This window comes from Oppia nitens, unplaced genomic scaffold, assembly GCF_028296485.1.
Source record: "Oppia nitens isolate AA-2021 unplaced genomic scaffold, nextdenovo-longstitch-racon4-pilon3 scaffold3_pilon_pilon_pilon, whole genome shotgun sequence".
In the NCBI taxonomy this organism is placed as follows: Eukaryota; Metazoa; Arthropoda; class Arachnida; order Sarcoptiformes; family Oppiidae; genus Oppia; species Oppia nitens.
Window position 1 is genome coordinate 2,534,628 of NW_026533221.1, and position 16,843 is coordinate 2,551,470.

The 16,843-nt window shown below is 30.6% G+C and overlaps 5 protein-coding genes across 5 annotated transcripts; 2 read left to right on the forward strand and 3 right to left on the reverse strand.

Moving 5' to 3' along the window:
* Positions 1-71: 71 nt before the first annotated feature.
* Positions 72-1,711, reverse strand: LOC128957620 (elongation factor Tu-like). The gene is made up of 3 exons (XM_054303420.1): positions 733-1,711; positions 610-663; positions 72-519 (listed from the first exon to the last, which is right to left on the reverse strand). The coding sequence occupies exons 1-3, from the start codon at positions 1,679-1,681 to the stop codon at positions 86-88; spliced, it is 1,437 nt and encodes a 478-aa protein (XP_054159395.1). The 5' UTR covers positions 1,682-1,711; the 3' UTR covers positions 72-85.
* A 316-nt stretch (positions 1,712-2,027) lies between these two features.
* Positions 2,028-5,497, forward strand: LOC128957781 (GPI ethanolamine phosphate transferase 3-like). The gene is made up of 7 exons (XM_054303595.1): positions 2,028-2,671; positions 2,742-3,062; positions 3,137-3,956; positions 4,521-4,867; positions 4,936-5,115; positions 5,188-5,235; positions 5,486-5,497. The coding sequence occupies exons 1-7, from the start codon at positions 2,084-2,086 to the stop codon at positions 5,495-5,497; spliced, it is 2,316 nt and encodes a 771-aa protein (XP_054159570.1). The 5' UTR covers positions 2,028-2,083.
* Positions 5,485-8,733, reverse strand: LOC128957616 (elongation factor Tu-like). The gene is made up of 6 exons (XM_054303415.1): positions 8,715-8,733; positions 8,224-8,602; positions 8,003-8,143; positions 6,152-7,597; positions 6,014-6,076; positions 5,485-5,953 (listed from the first exon to the last, which is right to left on the reverse strand). Exons 2-6 carry the CDS (start codon positions 8,489-8,491, stop codon positions 5,532-5,534), a joined length of 2,340 nt encoding a protein of 779 aa, XP_054159390.1. The 5' UTR covers positions 8,492-8,602; positions 8,715-8,733; the 3' UTR covers positions 5,485-5,531.
* Positions 8,734-9,270: 537 nt separating this feature from the next.
* On the reverse strand, positions 9,271-11,308 carry LOC128957618 (succinyl-CoA:3-ketoacid coenzyme A transferase 1, mitochondrial-like). Its single transcript, XM_054303418.1, has 5 exons — positions 10,719-11,308; positions 10,145-10,628; positions 9,859-10,022; positions 9,721-9,774; positions 9,271-9,622 (listed from the first exon to the last, which is right to left on the reverse strand). The coding sequence occupies exons 1-5, from the start codon at positions 11,286-11,288 to the stop codon at positions 9,326-9,328; spliced, it is 1,569 nt and encodes a 522-aa protein (XP_054159393.1). The 5' UTR covers positions 11,289-11,308; the 3' UTR covers positions 9,271-9,325.
* Positions 11,309-13,362: 2,054 nt separating this feature from the next.
* LOC128957782 (growth arrest-specific protein 1-like) lies at positions 13,363-14,194 on the forward strand. The gene is made up of 2 exons (XM_054303596.1): positions 13,363-13,424; positions 13,549-14,194. Exons 1-2 carry the CDS (start codon positions 13,363-13,365, stop codon positions 14,192-14,194), a joined length of 708 nt encoding a protein of 235 aa, XP_054159571.1.
* The last annotated feature ends 2,649 nt before the right edge of the window (positions 14,195-16,843 follow it).

Genomic DNA, 16,843 nt, shown 5'->3' on the forward strand with positions numbered 1-16,843 from the left:
TTATTATAACAATTATTATATTTAATTAATTACTATTTTTATATAAAATAATTTACACAAATGATTGACTAAACTAAACAAAAAATCACTTTTGTTGATCTGATTTGTTGGCCGTTTGTACTCCATATGGCAGATCCAAAAGACCAAGATTATCGGGCACTGGTATACTGTCCAGGAATCCGGTGATAATTCCCGATGCAATAGTGTGCTGGTGTTCACGCAATGTAAACGACTGGCCAATGTTCATAAACATACCGTACTGTAGTGTCATATGAACTTTGCCGTGATCGCCGGGCATCAGTATACCGCCCGATTCATCGGGAACATCAATACGGGCGCCGCCACTCCACGTTCGGCTAAATATTTGTTGTATAAATTTTGTAGAAATAGGTTTATCTCGTCCGCCCTCTCCTTTCGGTATCAAATAGAGATTAACCTCAAATCGATTGTTCAAATTGATGGACGACGGCTTCGTTGCGTACATTCCTCTCTCTATTTTAATACCCGATGACTTGATTCCTATTTTTCAGACGAAAAAATATTTAGCGGTAAATTTTTTTAAATACACAATTATCACTAAACAGATCCATTTGAATAATCATAACAAACCTCTACAAAGAATGCCGACGTGATCTCCGGCCTCACAATTAGCTATCGATCGGCCTATAAGTGTGTATTGAAATCAAATTATCGTTAAGTATTAACTAAATAATTATCTAATATCTGTAATACCAAACATATGTATATCGGTTGCGGCACTTTTGATGACCTCATCCCAACCCAAAATATCAATGGGTTCGCCACGAGCTATGGTTCCCTTTTCAACAGTTCCAATACAAACAGTTCCTCTACCAGTGATGACAACCGATGATTCAATTGGCATAAGAAATGGTGATTTTGTGTCTCTTTCCGGAGGAGTAATGTATGAGTCGAGTGTATCCAACAGTTTGATAATAGACTCTTCGCCGACGTCTGATTTGTCTCCGCTAAGAGCCGCCAGAGCTGATCCAAATACAAACGGTGTGTTATCGCCATCGAAGCCATAGTTGTTTAACAGGTCTCTCACTTCCATTTCTACCAATTCTTTCATCTCATCATCGATTAGATCACATTTGTTGACAAAGACGACCAACTTTTTGACACCGATTTGTTTACTTAACATAAGATGTTCTCTGGTTTGTGGCATTTGTCCCTCACTTCCGGCCACCACAAGAATGGCGCCGTCCATCTGTGAAGTGCCGCAAATCATATTCTTAACGTAATCCCGATGTCCGGGACAGTCGGTGTGAGCGTAGTGTCGATTTTTGGTCGCGTACTCCACGTGCGAGGCATTGATGGTCACACCTCTGAGCTGTTCTTCGGGCGCCTTATCGATGGAATCGAACGACATGAATCGGGAATGACCTCTTTCGGCACAAAGTTTGGTAATGGCCGAAGTTAGTGTTGTTTTTCCGTGATCTACGTGACCAATGGTACCGATATTGATATGAGTTTTGCCGGTCATTGTGTTTTTTGGTTTGGCCTTCAAGTTGACCACATTTTCGACGGCCACTTTCGACAGTCGCCGACACACCGTCGCTGATGCATCTTTGCCGGCAATGGCGATCACACCACCACTTCTTAAGGCGCAAAACAATTGACTTAAATTGGATGACAATCGCAACAAATTATTGATTGACATATTTTTTTTGATCACTTAATTATTATTCAAAACTCTTCATCGAAATATATATGATATTAATTAATATAATATATAAATATTATTAAATTAAAAGTTATTATTTGTTATACATATATTGATATCCTATTTATTATAGTTATTATAATTTGAAAAAAATAGGTAAACATAAACACATTTCATCAGTGCTTACAATGACTGCAATATAATGAGCGCATGTTATGATTGAATTGCTTTTTAATAACATGTGATCCGTTTTGAACATCATTTGCATAAAAAGTTATGATATATATAATAATCCATTGAATTCATTATTACTTGAAATTATTAATATTAATTATAGCCATTACTTAATGTTGATCGCAATTAATTGTTGGATCAGTTAGTCCGACGACGACAACAACAATGAACCACAAGCTTAACATATCGTACTACTCGTTGCTGTTGCTCTGGCTTTGCTTCGTTTACGGCACCGGTATCTGGCTTTTTACTACCGGTTTTCTATTGACCCGACCGGCCAGTCATCGGCAGAGCTCGTGTGGTGATAATCACAACGACGACTCCGGCCAAATCAAGGGCCGCACTCCGGGCTGCAGTTTTCCGGACAGATATCGAAAAGCCATTGTCTTAGTAACCGATGGACTTGTCTATGATTTTGATGGCCATTTCGGCCATAATAGTGATAATGAGGTGACAAATAGTGATCAGAAAATAATAAACAATTTGTTTAATACATATGAAAATCGTACAAAAGTTTATAAACTCTTTGATAGATATTTGTTATCAATGAGACAAACATTGGAAACGATAATAACGGGTAGTTTACCAACTTTTATCAAATATCATAACAATTATAAACTTTTTGATATAATTGAAGACAATTTAATTAAACAAATGAATAGTAAATCGCGTAAAACTATATTAATGGCCAATAAGTCGCTGAAAGACTTAGTGCCAAATGATTTATTTAGTCAAACATTTTACTATTCAGAGGTAATACTATAAATAAAATTATAAATATTATAAAAATTTATTATTAATTTTTATATTTCTTAATCAATAGGTGACTGATTTAGAGAGAAAACTTGTTGAAGAAGTCAAGTCAAGAGATTTTGATTTATTGATTAGCGATTTGCCGACATTTAGCCATTTGAAAGATGGACAACAACTCATGAGTTCCAATGAATCATTGGTTGCTAATCGTTGGACTAAATTAGCAAAATTATTCAAACAATTGGTATCACTCATTGAAGACGACGACAAAACAATTTTGTTTGTCATCAGCGACAGGACATCCGTAAAAGTGTCTTCAAATGCCAATCCAATGCCAAACGATTCTCCATTTATTTTTACCTTCAGTTCACAAAAGTTGTCACCAATTGAAGTGTGATTTTTTTTAAAAATTATTTGACTACAAAAAAATTATCTATAAATGAAACCAATTTTTATCTTTCTTAGAGCGCATCCAACTTCGTGAGCAAAATAGATTTGGTGCCCACACTGTCACTACTGTTGGGAATTCCGATACCGTTTTCAAATGTCGGACGAGTGATGAGCTCGTTGTTTGAATATCCTATTGACTGCCAACACGTAAAGCCGACCAACGAGTTTGCCTGTCATGAAGACATACCCCAAATCCAGTCTCTATGGACCAGTATATCTGCGCTACGTATAAATGTGGCACAAATTCAACGATACGTTGCATCGGTTGTGCCGAATGTTATCGACAATAAACTGGAAGAACTACTCGAACGATACGATCGCAATTGGGTTCTATTGAATCACATTCCCAGCGACGACAAGTCGGCCACTATTGACAAACTGAAAGAGTTGCGCAACAATTATAACAGTTATATCGTACAATTGACTGACCATTTGACCAACAATTTGTCAGTTTATGATTTGCGTCTAATGTTTAGCGGTCTGATTGTCATATTGTTGTCGTGTGTCTTCAATTTAGTTATCATTTATTGGATTCAATCGCATCAGCATTTGATGAACTATTGTTCAAAACTATGTATCGGTATAGTCATGGGTGCCATCACTGCTAATCTGATCCGAATTCTTGACTTTCCATTTCACGAAAATATTGTCAACGATATACTATTTCTGAGTGCTGTCACCTCTATTGTTGTACCGATGGGTTCATTAGTTTTATCGAAAGTCATATTTTTATTATCACACAATCGTTCCGTTTATAATAATAAGATAATAACTAATTTATTTATCAAACCATTCATAGATAAGCCATTGATAATAATTATGATAGTATTACCTAGTTTATTTCTAATATTTTCCAATTCATATCTAATTTCTGAACGATTTATTACATACTATCTGCTAATGTCAATCGTAATCATGTTTTTAATTGACATTATTTATACAAAATATTTGCTTTCAACAACAGTTAAGCATCAAATTAATAATAATAATAATAATAGTTATAAATTGTTGTTATTTCTATCAATTTTATTGATTTCAATTCTATACTTATCTAAAGATCTGAACCAATGTCTAACAGACGATCAGAATATTCTGTACAAAAATGTTGACTTTAATCTTATAATTAGTGATAAAAATTATTTATTATATAGTATAGTATTTATATTGTTTAGCACTTTATTAACTATTTATTTATTAAATAGCAGTGAAATCACTCATAATATAAGTCTTTCAAATATATTTAGCAAATATTTATTGATATTCAATGCGTTTGCCGTTTGCGGTCATTTGATTATATCATTTGCTGATCCCGTAATTGTTGACAAACTATTGCCATCAAATCAGTTAGTTTTAGCCAACATTTCCCTATATCTAAGTCTAACTATAATTATATTATTAGTTTTATTTCCGATCAAAGTCTGCGAAACTAATTCAATGAACAGTGAATCGGGAAATCATTTGTTTCAATCACTTTTACTATTGATAGTCACTATCTATCAGTTATTAATGATATTTCAATCGCCAAATAGCGGTTTAGGACTAATGATAATATCGATGATAGCATTAATTTATTTGATTTTGTTGCGCAAAACCGGTTCAGACAATAGTTTTATTACAATAATTATCTGGTATTTGATATCAACTTACGGTTTCTTTATCACTGGTCATCACAAGTCTGTCGAAATGATTCCCAAAGATATTATATTTACGACAAAAAACATAAATTTTTGGATTCATATAATACCAGTAATTTAGAAAAACTAATTTATTTTATTTAAATTTATAATTCATATAAATTATTGTTATTTTTTTAGATAATTATAAACATATATTCATCGCAACTATTTTTGGCGATATGTTTGCCATTGTTGGCCGTAATTGTACCGCAATTGCATCGAACCACTAATCGACTTCAGTATACCTCAGATGGACAACAATTTTTCAAGACATTTGCCAATTGTTTATTGAAATATATGTTTTTAATTGGATTAACGGTTAACACAAAAAAAATAATTTACACTAAATTAATATAAATATTAAGATTTTTATATATTTTTTAAAAACAGTTATTTGGTATCTCTTTGTTGGCGGCAATCGTGAGAAACGATCCGATGGTTTATCTTATATATTGTCAGCCATTTGTCTATCAAATCATCTCTTCATTTGTCAATTTATTGTTACTTCTATTCGTTTATATATTTTGTGTTACAATTTATTTAAAAACTACAGAATAATAATTTGTTTATAATTTGAATATATTATAACAAATTTAATATTTAATACTGAAATTATATAATTTAATTTGATATCAAAATTTACTGAAACAATGAGTAATGAATTATTATAGTCTTAAATATATCACAGTCTTATCAATAATTTAAACAACAATTTTTACATAATTATAAAAAAGTCACTTTTGTTGATCCGATTTGTTGGCCGTTTGTACTCCATATGGCAGATCCAGAAGATCAAGATTATCGGACACCGGTATACTGTCCAGGAATCCGGTGACAATTCCCGATGCAATAGTGTGCTGGTGTTCACGCAATGTAAACGACTGGCCAATGTTCATAAACATACCGTACTGTAGTGTCATATGGACTTTGCCGTGATCGCCGGGCATCAGTATACCCCCCGATTCATCGGGAACGTCAATACGGGCGCCGCCACTCCACGTTCGGCTAAATATTTGTTGTATAAATTTTGTCGAAATAGGTTTATCTCGTCCGCCCTCTCCTTTCGGTATCAAATACAGGTAAACCTCAAATCGATTGTTCAAATTAACGGACGACGGCTTCGTTGCGTACATTCCTCTCTCTATTTTAATTATTCCTATTTATAAAAATTAGTTAATAATTACCGAATAAACAAAAAAAATAATTTTTTGCTAACCATTACAAACTCTACAAAGAATGCCGACATCATCTCCAGCTTCACAATTAGGTATCGATCGACCTATAAGTATGTATTGAAAAAAAATCAAATTAAGTCAAAGTCTTAACTAAACATTATTTTCATTATCTGTAATACCAAACATATGGATATCTGTTGCGACACTTTTGATGATAGCATCCCAACCTATAATATCAATGGGATCGCCACGAGCTATGGTTCCCTTTTCAACGGTTCCAATACAAACAATTCCTCTGCGAGTAATATCTGTCGACATAATTGGCATAAGAAATGGTGATTTTGTGTCTCTTTCCGGAGGAGTAATGTATGAGTCGAGTGTATCCAACAGTTTGATAATAGACTCTTCGCCGACGTCTGATTTCTCTCCGTTAAGAGCCGCCAGAGCTGATCCAAATACAAACGGTGTGTTATCGCCATCGAAGCCATAGTTGTTTAACAGGTCTCTCACTTCCATTTCTACCAATTCTTTCATCTCATCATCGATTAGATCACATTTGTTGACAAAGACGACCAACTTTTTGACACCGATTTGTTTACTTAACATAAGATGTTCTCTAGTTTGTGGCATTTGTCCCTCACTTCCGGCCACCACAAGAATGGCGCCGTCCATCTGTGAAGTGCCGCAAATCATATTCTTAACGTAATCCCGATGTCCGGGACAGTCGGTGTGAGCGTAGTGTCGATTTTTGGTCGCGTACTCCACGTGCGAGGCATTGATGGTCACACCTCTGAGTTGTTCTTCGGGCGCCTTATCGATGGAATCGAACGACATGTATCGTGAATGACCTCTTTCGGCGCAAACTTTGGTAATGGCTTCGGTTAGTGTGGTTTTTCCGTGATCTACGTGACCAATGGTACCGATATTGATATGAGTTTTGCCGGTCATTGTGTTCTTTGGTTTGGCCTTCAAGTTGACCACATTCTTACTATTCTTATGTTTGGCAATCCTTACGATGTATTCAATAATAATTTGTCTCTCTTTTTCATTTGTGATATCAAATGGATTTCCATTATTCCATTGATATATAGTTAGTAGTGGTTTATCGGTTGATAAGATATGTTTAATATCCAAAGATTTTAAGTAATTAGCCGTAATGTGTGTTGAATAGAAAAACCAGTCATTACTACAAACTAAGACACCGAATGTGTCGACACCATTGACTTTGGACTCAAGAGATTTCTCACCGAATATATTATATTTTGCAATCGCTATCATTTCACCGATTGTCTGAGCTCTTGGTTTTTCCAAATCTGTTATGTCTTTAATGACTGATTTCGCTTCAATTACAAGAAGAATGTGCTGTTTATCGTTAATTAAGAGAATATCTGGCGTTGAAGTAACTGTTTGTCCGTCGAGTCTGAATTTCATTCGATTTATTCGATCGACACTGGAATCAATCAAATCATTTGCAATTAATTTGTTGATAAAACTTTCAACAAAGGCTTCGACAGTCTTTTCTCCGAATTTAGGTTTCATCGATCGATCAATAGATCCAAATCTGTTACATAATATTTTGTTTAAAAATATTTTTTCTGATCCACTGAGTTGAGCATTGATTGGACCTATAAATTGTAATTTTAAAAAAAATGGATTAGATTTAATATAAATAAATCTAATAGTTATGTTAAACACTTTTGTCAACTCATCAACAATAATAAACATAATATCTTAATATAGTATATAATAACCTATCAATGAATTAGTAGAAATTATTGTCGACTTTTTATTATTAATAAACTTAATATTAAAAATCTGATTCAAGTCTTCATTAACCAGTTTACTAGTAATTAATTCGGTCATGAATTTAGATTCATATCTACCGGTAAATGATTTTGTAGCAAAAAACCGAACAATTAATTTCCACATTATATTAAAATATTAAATAATTATAATTTAAAAATATGACAACAAATATTCATAATAACTGATTAAATCTTATCAATGAATATGTATTAGTAGCTAAAAACCTGTTAACTTATCACTCAATGAGAGTGTATGGCCTTCAATATCCTTCAACTCTACATTCATGTACTCTTTGACTGTCCTATCAGTGAAGTAATTGGTGTCCAATAGTGTGGCCAACGGATCCTTATCCAAGTCTTCATCTTCTGTATTATCGGTAAAATGTATTGAAAAGAGTTAGTCATTGCATTCAACTATTAATTAATATCGTATAAGATATACAAACCAATGATGTAGTCTTCGATGTCTTGTTTCCACTGATCGGTGTTTAGTGTATTAACCAAAGGAATGGTTGATTTCCAATCAATTATCTGTTTATCGATTGTTGTCTTCATATCTGAATCATTACTATCGACTGCTTTCATGTCTTTAATGATCACTACATGAGGTGAAGGTCTTTGATCTGATGGTTGTGTGTAATGTCTTGCGATTAATAAGAGACGATTGTGTCGACTCCGGACAGACATCGGTAACCACTTTAACAATGAATGCATTGTTTTAATGATTACTATCACCAAAAAAAATAGTCACCAATTGGTTGTAGTCTTCGGTAAAGTGTTGGACACAACTGTTGAGTCAAACAAATGTCTAATAGTTTATCAATTCTAATGTAATGTAAATATAATAATAATAATAATAATAATAATAATAATAATAATAATAATAATAACAAACAAATAATACATTCGAATATAAAAAACAATAATCAAAACAAACCAATGATTTTCTAATACTTGTTATTATTATTATTATTATTATATTATATAACAAATCATTTACAGTATTATTATTAGAGTATTGCGCCGTATATTCAATAATAATCAATAGATTACTATTTATTTACAGTTTTATTATATAAATTGATAATAAATATCAATAACAACAAAACTCTTCGTATATAACATTACGCTATTATAACAGTGTATTAAAGTAAAGAATTTTTATTTGAATTGAAATCTAAATAATTATTTATTATAAATATATTTTAGATATTTTATAATAACTATATTATAATTTAATTTATTTGACAAATTTAATATATAGTATAACCAAAATAGTATTTATTATAAATTTATAATACAGGTATTATATACAGTACTGTATCTATAATGCAAATGTTTAAAAACTTTTTTTTTTGTATTTATTATTATAATTTTACACATAATTTATATAAAATTAAATTTAAATTAGAAAAATAACTATAATCTCATTGAATATAATTACAACAAATTTATTGTTCAATTTAACAATAATTCAATCAGTTTTTCATCTCAAACATCAAATGTCATAACAATTATTAAATTTTTTTATACATTAGAAATACAAAATCACAGAATCTGTTGAATTGATTTCAAATTAGGCGATACCCTGAATGCCGCGGCCGTACACTTGCGGAGCTCATCGACTGTCAAATTGTCGGCAATCTCTATGAGTTCCAGACCGTTGTCCACATTGAAGACAGCTTTTTCAGTGATAATGGTGTCGACACATTGGGCACCGGTAATGGGCAGCGAACAGTTGGCCACAATTTTCGAACCGCCATTTTTGTCATTGTGTTCCATTGTGATGATGACACGGGTGCCCGAGTAATGCGAAAATACCAGATCCATGGCTCCACCCATACCCTAATCATGATAATCAATGATATGATTTCAATTACCGATACTAACAATTAGATACAATTATTGTGTTAAAAACAACGGTTAGGGATATAGTACTGAACCTTAACAAGACTTCCCGGAATCATCCAATTGGCTAAATCTCCTTTTTCGGACACCTGTGCCATTAAAACAGACAATGATTATCCATATAAATATTAGAAAATAGTTAGAGGACGGGTATGGGATGATAGATACCAGACCTGCATGGCTCCCAACATTGTCACATTGAGATGTCCGCCGCGTATTATGGCAAAAGACTCGTCCGAACCGAAAAACGACGATCCGGGTAATGTGGTTACCGTTTCTTTGCCGGCATTTATCAAATCGGCGTCCACTTCGTTTGGCTCAGGATAGGGACCCATACCTATTAGTTTTGATTTTATTTTACAGTTACGGTTAGTTTTTATATAGTCATTGAAAATTGATGTCAAAAAATAAATAACAAAAACAAAACTTTGTAATAATAATAATAATAAAAATCTTGACCTAAAATCCCATTTTCGCTATGAAATACCACTTTATCGGAACAGTATTGTGTGACCAACACTGGTATACCAACACCGAGATTGACAAACATTCCGTCTTTTAATTCGAGAGCAGCTCTTTTGGCAATCACTTCGCGTGTTTGTATGGCTTTCAACTTTTTTGCGTCCAAATTGTTGGCCAAATTTTCGGTCTTTGACTTTTTCACAACAGTTTTCTCAATTTTCTTAATAAATTGTTTGCCTTTGAAAAACTTGTTCACATAAATAGCCGGCACATGGATCTGATCGGCCGGCAATTCGCCAACATCTACGATCTCTTCGACTTCAACGATGGACACTTCGGCCGCTTTGCACATAACGGGATTAAAGTTGGAAGCAGTCTTACGGAAAACCAGATTACCGGCCGTATCGGCCTTCCAGGCCTTTACTAATGCAAAGTCGGCACTCAATGCTTCTTCTAAGACATAATGTTTTCCATCAAATATCTAAAAAAAATTAATAATTTCTATCCATTAGATTTGGTGTTAAAACTTTAATTATTTAATTTTTATTTAAAAAAAATGAATGAAACAAACTTTAGTCTCTTTCGGTTTACTCTCGATGGCAACACTTTTGTCTTTATTGTACTTTACAGGAGCGCCGCCCAACTGAATCAGTGTTTGATAGCCGGTTGGCGTATAAAAAGCGGGAATACCGGCAGCTTTGGCCCGAATTCTTTCGGCTAGTGTTCCCTGCGGTACAAACTCGAGCTCGAGATCGCCGGACAGATACTGATTGGCAAAGTCTTTGTTTTCGCCGACATATGACGATATCATTCGTTTGACTTGTTTGGTGCGTAACAGTAAACCGAGACCAAAGTCTTCGACGCCGGCATTGTTGCTGACAAGTGTCAAGTCTTTGACACCACTCTTGACCAGCGCTGCGATACAGTTCTCGGGAACTCCGCAGAGACCAAAGCCGCCCACAAATATTCTTGAACCGTCTTTTATGTCTTTGATGGCCTCGAAGACATCGGTACATAGTTTGGCATTTCGTGACAATGATAGTGATAATTGTCGACACTGTCCGACATAAAGACTTTGCCGATAAACGACAAGATGTCGTGAAATGTAATTAATTTGTCGATATGTTTGCAAACAATTCATTATTATATAAATGATATATATTTTTGTTTTAATGATCACATCAATTGAAAAATTATTACTAATTTTTTTTATAACATTTAAAACTATTTAAAATTGATTTATATTTGTTTATATGTTATATATATTTAAAAAAAACAAATTTATTATACACACAAATAGGATAATTAATTTTTAGACATTAAAAAAAGTTAAGAAATAATTGAATATTATTTTATTTTTAATTTTTAAAAAAAATATTACATTAAAAATCAATAATTATGTCATGAAAATAATAATAATAATAATAATCTAATAAACATTATATCCATTTTCATCAATACATTTAAAAGAGATAAGAAAACACTTCAACACTGTTTAGTTTGAAACCATATGAACAACACTTCAAGATATTATTAGATAATACAACACACAAAACAAACTAGTTTTTCATGGATTTTATTAATTAATTAATAAACTAAATGTTTTATTAAAAAATTAAAAAATGATAAAAATTTTCAGCATTATTACAGTCAATCACACAGCGTTTACGAGTTTTTCAAAAATAGCCTTGAACAAATTTTCAATGTCAATGCTTATATACATTTTACAAATGTTTTTATTGAATAAATTATGAATGGTAAATTTACTATTATTTTTTATTATTATTAAATATTGCTATTAATATTTTTAAATATAAACTTTTAATAATAATAAAAAATGAGTTAAATAAACTATAATACACTATAAAGTATTAATACAACAGTGTATGTTACCGGTAAAGTACATAAAATTTAACTACAGTGTCAATTCAAATAATATTTGTTTATAAATATACATACATATACACTGTATAATACAGTTAGCAAACAATATGAGGGGGAACTGTATGTCAGAATATAGAGGAGTGGTCTATACCTGTGTGAATACACCGACGCACGAGCTGTCGACTACACGTGCTATTAATATATTTCAAAATTTGTTTTCCAAAACTTTTAGTAATTTTTTTTGGTTGTTTTTATTGATTATACAATACTGTATATATATTTATACAGTAAAGTAAAATAAATTAAATTTGTTATCCAAGTTATAAATATAGCATTATTTAAAAATAAAACTTTAAACACTTTATTAATAAATATAAAAAAGTTAAATTAAATGACAATAATTGTTTAATAGCATAATCTAATAATACTTATTATATTAGGATTATATTTTTTTATAAATGCTATATTTTCTAAACACTATTAGCACACATATTTAGCTTATATTATTATTATATATTATACTAGCATGTATCAAGCAATTAAATTTTAGTAAATTAAACATACTCTATTAAAAAAACACTAATTACAAGCAATAATTTTTTTATCATTAATTTTCAATTTAATTATATAAAATTCATTATCTAAATGTTTGAAAATATTATGATTTAAATTGTATTTATTTTTTCTTATGATAACAAATATCATATTTGGAAAATTTTTAAAACCCATATCCATTACTTTGTATACAAGACTCAAGAGGGCCAAACACAACCTCTTGAAGAAGTGGATCTCTCTCTCTCTCTTTCAACATAAACAAGGAGTGGCCTATCGTTTTTGGGACCGACTCACACATACACACAGGTCTTCATGCAATTTATTGCCCAAAAACTTGAAAAACTTTAAGTGAAAACTTTAGTTCAGAGAGAGTATTATAGCGAGAAAGAGATACCTCTTTTAAGTCTTAAAAGTGGTTTTTCTTAAGTTTCAGCTAAAAGTTTTCAATTTTTACCGATAAGTCAGAAAAGAGAGAGAGAGAGAGAGAGAGAGAGAGAGAGAGAGAGAGAGAGAGAGAGAGTACTGTATAAGTGTTTACCATATGATATATAAGTTTTTATATAATGTCTGTCACTAAAGCTATCGATAATAGTTTGATTCAATACTACGAAATTTTATTAACAATTATTATAAAGTTTTCAATAATTTGTTGATATCATACAAATATAATTATATTATAAATATATATTATTTATTATTATTATTAGTATTTTTTAATAAAAAAAAACAAAATTATGAAATCTGAGTTTATTGAAATTTTTGTGGCACTCATGTTAATGTCCATCAAGTGGATCAACTGTACCCGATGTGATATCGCCCGAACCAAATGTGCCTATAGGTAAGTGTCTATTATTTTTTAAATAGTATTTTTAACATAAAAATAGATAACAAACAAATATATCCTAAATATTTTATATAATAACTTATTTCATATATATATATATATTTGTTAATAAAAAAAGGATGGGTTGTGGGTTCAGTTTGCATGGGTATATGGTTGACTGCGCCGACCTAATAGCCGGCCGAACCAACAAGTGTCAGCCGGCCTGTCAAAGGGCACTGATAGCTCTGATGAGTACCGAAGAGGGCCAAGAACTGGTTGATTGTGAGTGTGACGGATCCAAGTTTTGTGAACTGAATAAAGAACGAATCGAAGTGTGCAGAGCTTCGGTAGTGGCGGCCATTGCCGAAGATTCGGTAGTGTCGTGTTCGACGGCCCGTTGGATCTGTTTAGCTGATCCGGTATGCAGTACTGCACTAGACTTTTATCATCGATTTTGTCGCGGACTGTTCGATGGACGCCGATGTACGCCACGGTGTAACAATAGTTTGTCGATTTTGGACAGACAGGAAAAGGCATCGAAATTAAAGACTTGTTTTTGTGATGGAAGTGAAGACTTTCCCTGTCAACGGATCAAAGACAATACCGAGAGACTGTGTTTTGGCAAATATGTCTATAGTGTCGATGACATCGACGATAATGAAATTGATGTTATGGGACAGCGATCGTTGTCCACAACTGTTAAACCATTGACGGATAAGTTATCACTATTAGTAGTGTTGTTGCTGTTGTTGGCCATGACTTGTATGACATTCACTGACATCTGATATAAGAAAATTATTGAGAAAAAAAGAGAGAAAAAGTCAAACGACTCAGGGATGGCATAAAACCAGAGATAGAGAGAAGAGAAAACGGTAAGTCATATATCTATAAGTGATTTCTATTGAAGATTATGTCAGCTATTGGTGTCGAAAACAAACTCACGTCAGTCCTCATGTAATGCAAACTAAGAATAATTCAATAGTCATTATATGGGTTTTTAATTTTTAGGTTTGTGTGTGTGTGTGTGTGTATCCCCCGAGAAACAGGTGCCGAACCCCTGTTGGCGCCAATACTCTATTGCCAACAAAAACTAAGTTATCTGTCTTTTTTGCTGACAGTTGAGCTGTGCCTCAGCATACGGGCCCACAAAATATCTTTATCTCTCTTTCTCTCAAACAATATAATGAAGTTCTGATTTCTGTATAAATATATAGATATATATAAAAGCCTAACTAAAACTGACACACCTGTCCTTCTCATATACTTTACTGTATATACAGGTATATATAAGTCTTATAAATTGCTTCTTTAAAAATAAAGATATTTTTTCAATTTTTCAATATATATATATGTTATGATATATTATGTGAGCCAACGACCCTATGAGGCAATTATTGCATTAAGTTATCACTAAATCATTGAATTATTATTTGATTCAATAATCTTCTTTTGAAATAAATAAAGAAAGAAAATAACTTATATTTCTATTATAACTTTCATTAAGTGATCAAAAAAATTTTTTTGTTACTGTAAATTATATATGAAATTATGTATCCAATAAAACATTAAAAAAAAAATCTAGTATAATGTGTACTGCATAATATAGTTATCTATCAATAACTATATTTTATAACATATTATATATACTGTATATAAGGGATAGCCAACCAATTTTAAGGTCGATCCAACCGCAGGGGTTTACAGGAATTAATTTTTTCCTCTCTCTCTCTCTCTCTCTCTCTCTCTCTCTCTCTCTCTCTCTCTCCAGAGCATCGGTATGTTTTTATAGGACATCATCAATAAAGATATTGAAAGATACTGTTTCTTTCAATACATTATAATATATACAGAATATAAGTCATTAATAAACCATAACTAGAAATTTATTTTATGATATATTTTTTCTAATATATTTATTATATTTATGACTTATTTTTATGACTAAAATTATTAAAAGCAAACAAATTGCAAATTGCACTAACAGTTTATAGTTTAGCATATCTTGCAATATATACTGTAACTATTTATAGTATGTATAGTTTATGACACAAATTAGTAATTGGATTTTCAAATAATTTATCAATTTATTTCAAAATTTTATATTCATGTATCATAAAATATATTAACTCAATTAATCAAATATGCTTTTTTAAAAAAAATTTAAATTATTTTTTATACAAATTATAATTATGGAAAATAGTTATTGATTGTCTTGAATTTATTGAAAATGCAATTAATATTTATATTTTTAAATACTTAATTAAATATATGTCATAATTATTTTTTTAAAGGGACTAATTAACCCCCCCCCCAATTGCTATCAATGTTTGTGTTGTCATACTATTGCTTGTTAATTATATAAGATTCATACGGTGTATATATGTATATTTAAAAATTAACAGATAATATTGAAATAATAAATTAAATAATTTGATAATATCACAAACAATTTTGTAAGCTTATTATTTGATAGATGGTTTGTTGTAGATAACTGCTTTATGGGAAAAAAACATTAAATAAAATTAGGGAGAAAATAATATACCATAAAATTCAATATGATTTACTAAATATGGGCAATTAAATGCCAATTTTGCTAATGGGCTTATGATTATCACGTAAAATAAAATTAGTAATAAAATTTTGGTTTTGTTTTTAATATATCACATAATATTTTTTTTGCAAAACTTTTATTAGTACAGTTCAGTATATCTTATATCACATTCATATCAAATATATGGCAATCATTGGAAATAATTTGCTAATAAACTTTTCGTTAAAATCTGTGTGTAAATCGTAAAATTCAGATAAAATTTTTAAAAAAATTAATTGAATTTATTAGAGTAATTACTTTATTATGTAATTATTTATTTATTTTTTTTTGTTAAATTTATGAAGACTTTAAAAAATTCTAAATCAAAATATTTTGTCAGTTTATATGTCAATAAATTCTTTAATTTTAATATTAAATTTTAGCACATATTAAATAACTTTAATTAACTTTTAATTAATTAAATATATTTCAATTTCAATAATAAATTCCTTTTATACTATTTCCATTTTTACTAAATTATATAAATTATTTTAAATTGATAAATATTTTAATTAACAATATTATCACTATTTTTATTATATTTTATAGGAAGGCTTTATATACCAAATGGATGGCTCAATAACTGATGAATTAGTCATGAAATTGAGATTTTATTTATAAATCTATAAATAATATAATAAATTATATATAAAAAAATAAAAAGTTTTATTATAAAATATGTTGTTTTTAAATTATAAATTGTAAATGTTGTTATGTAATTAAAATATCATTATTATATAATCCATTATTCTTTAATTTATTTATTTTTTGTTATTATTATTATTGAATACAAGACATAATTTAAATGAATATACAATATAAATATACTAATTTAAAGTTGAAT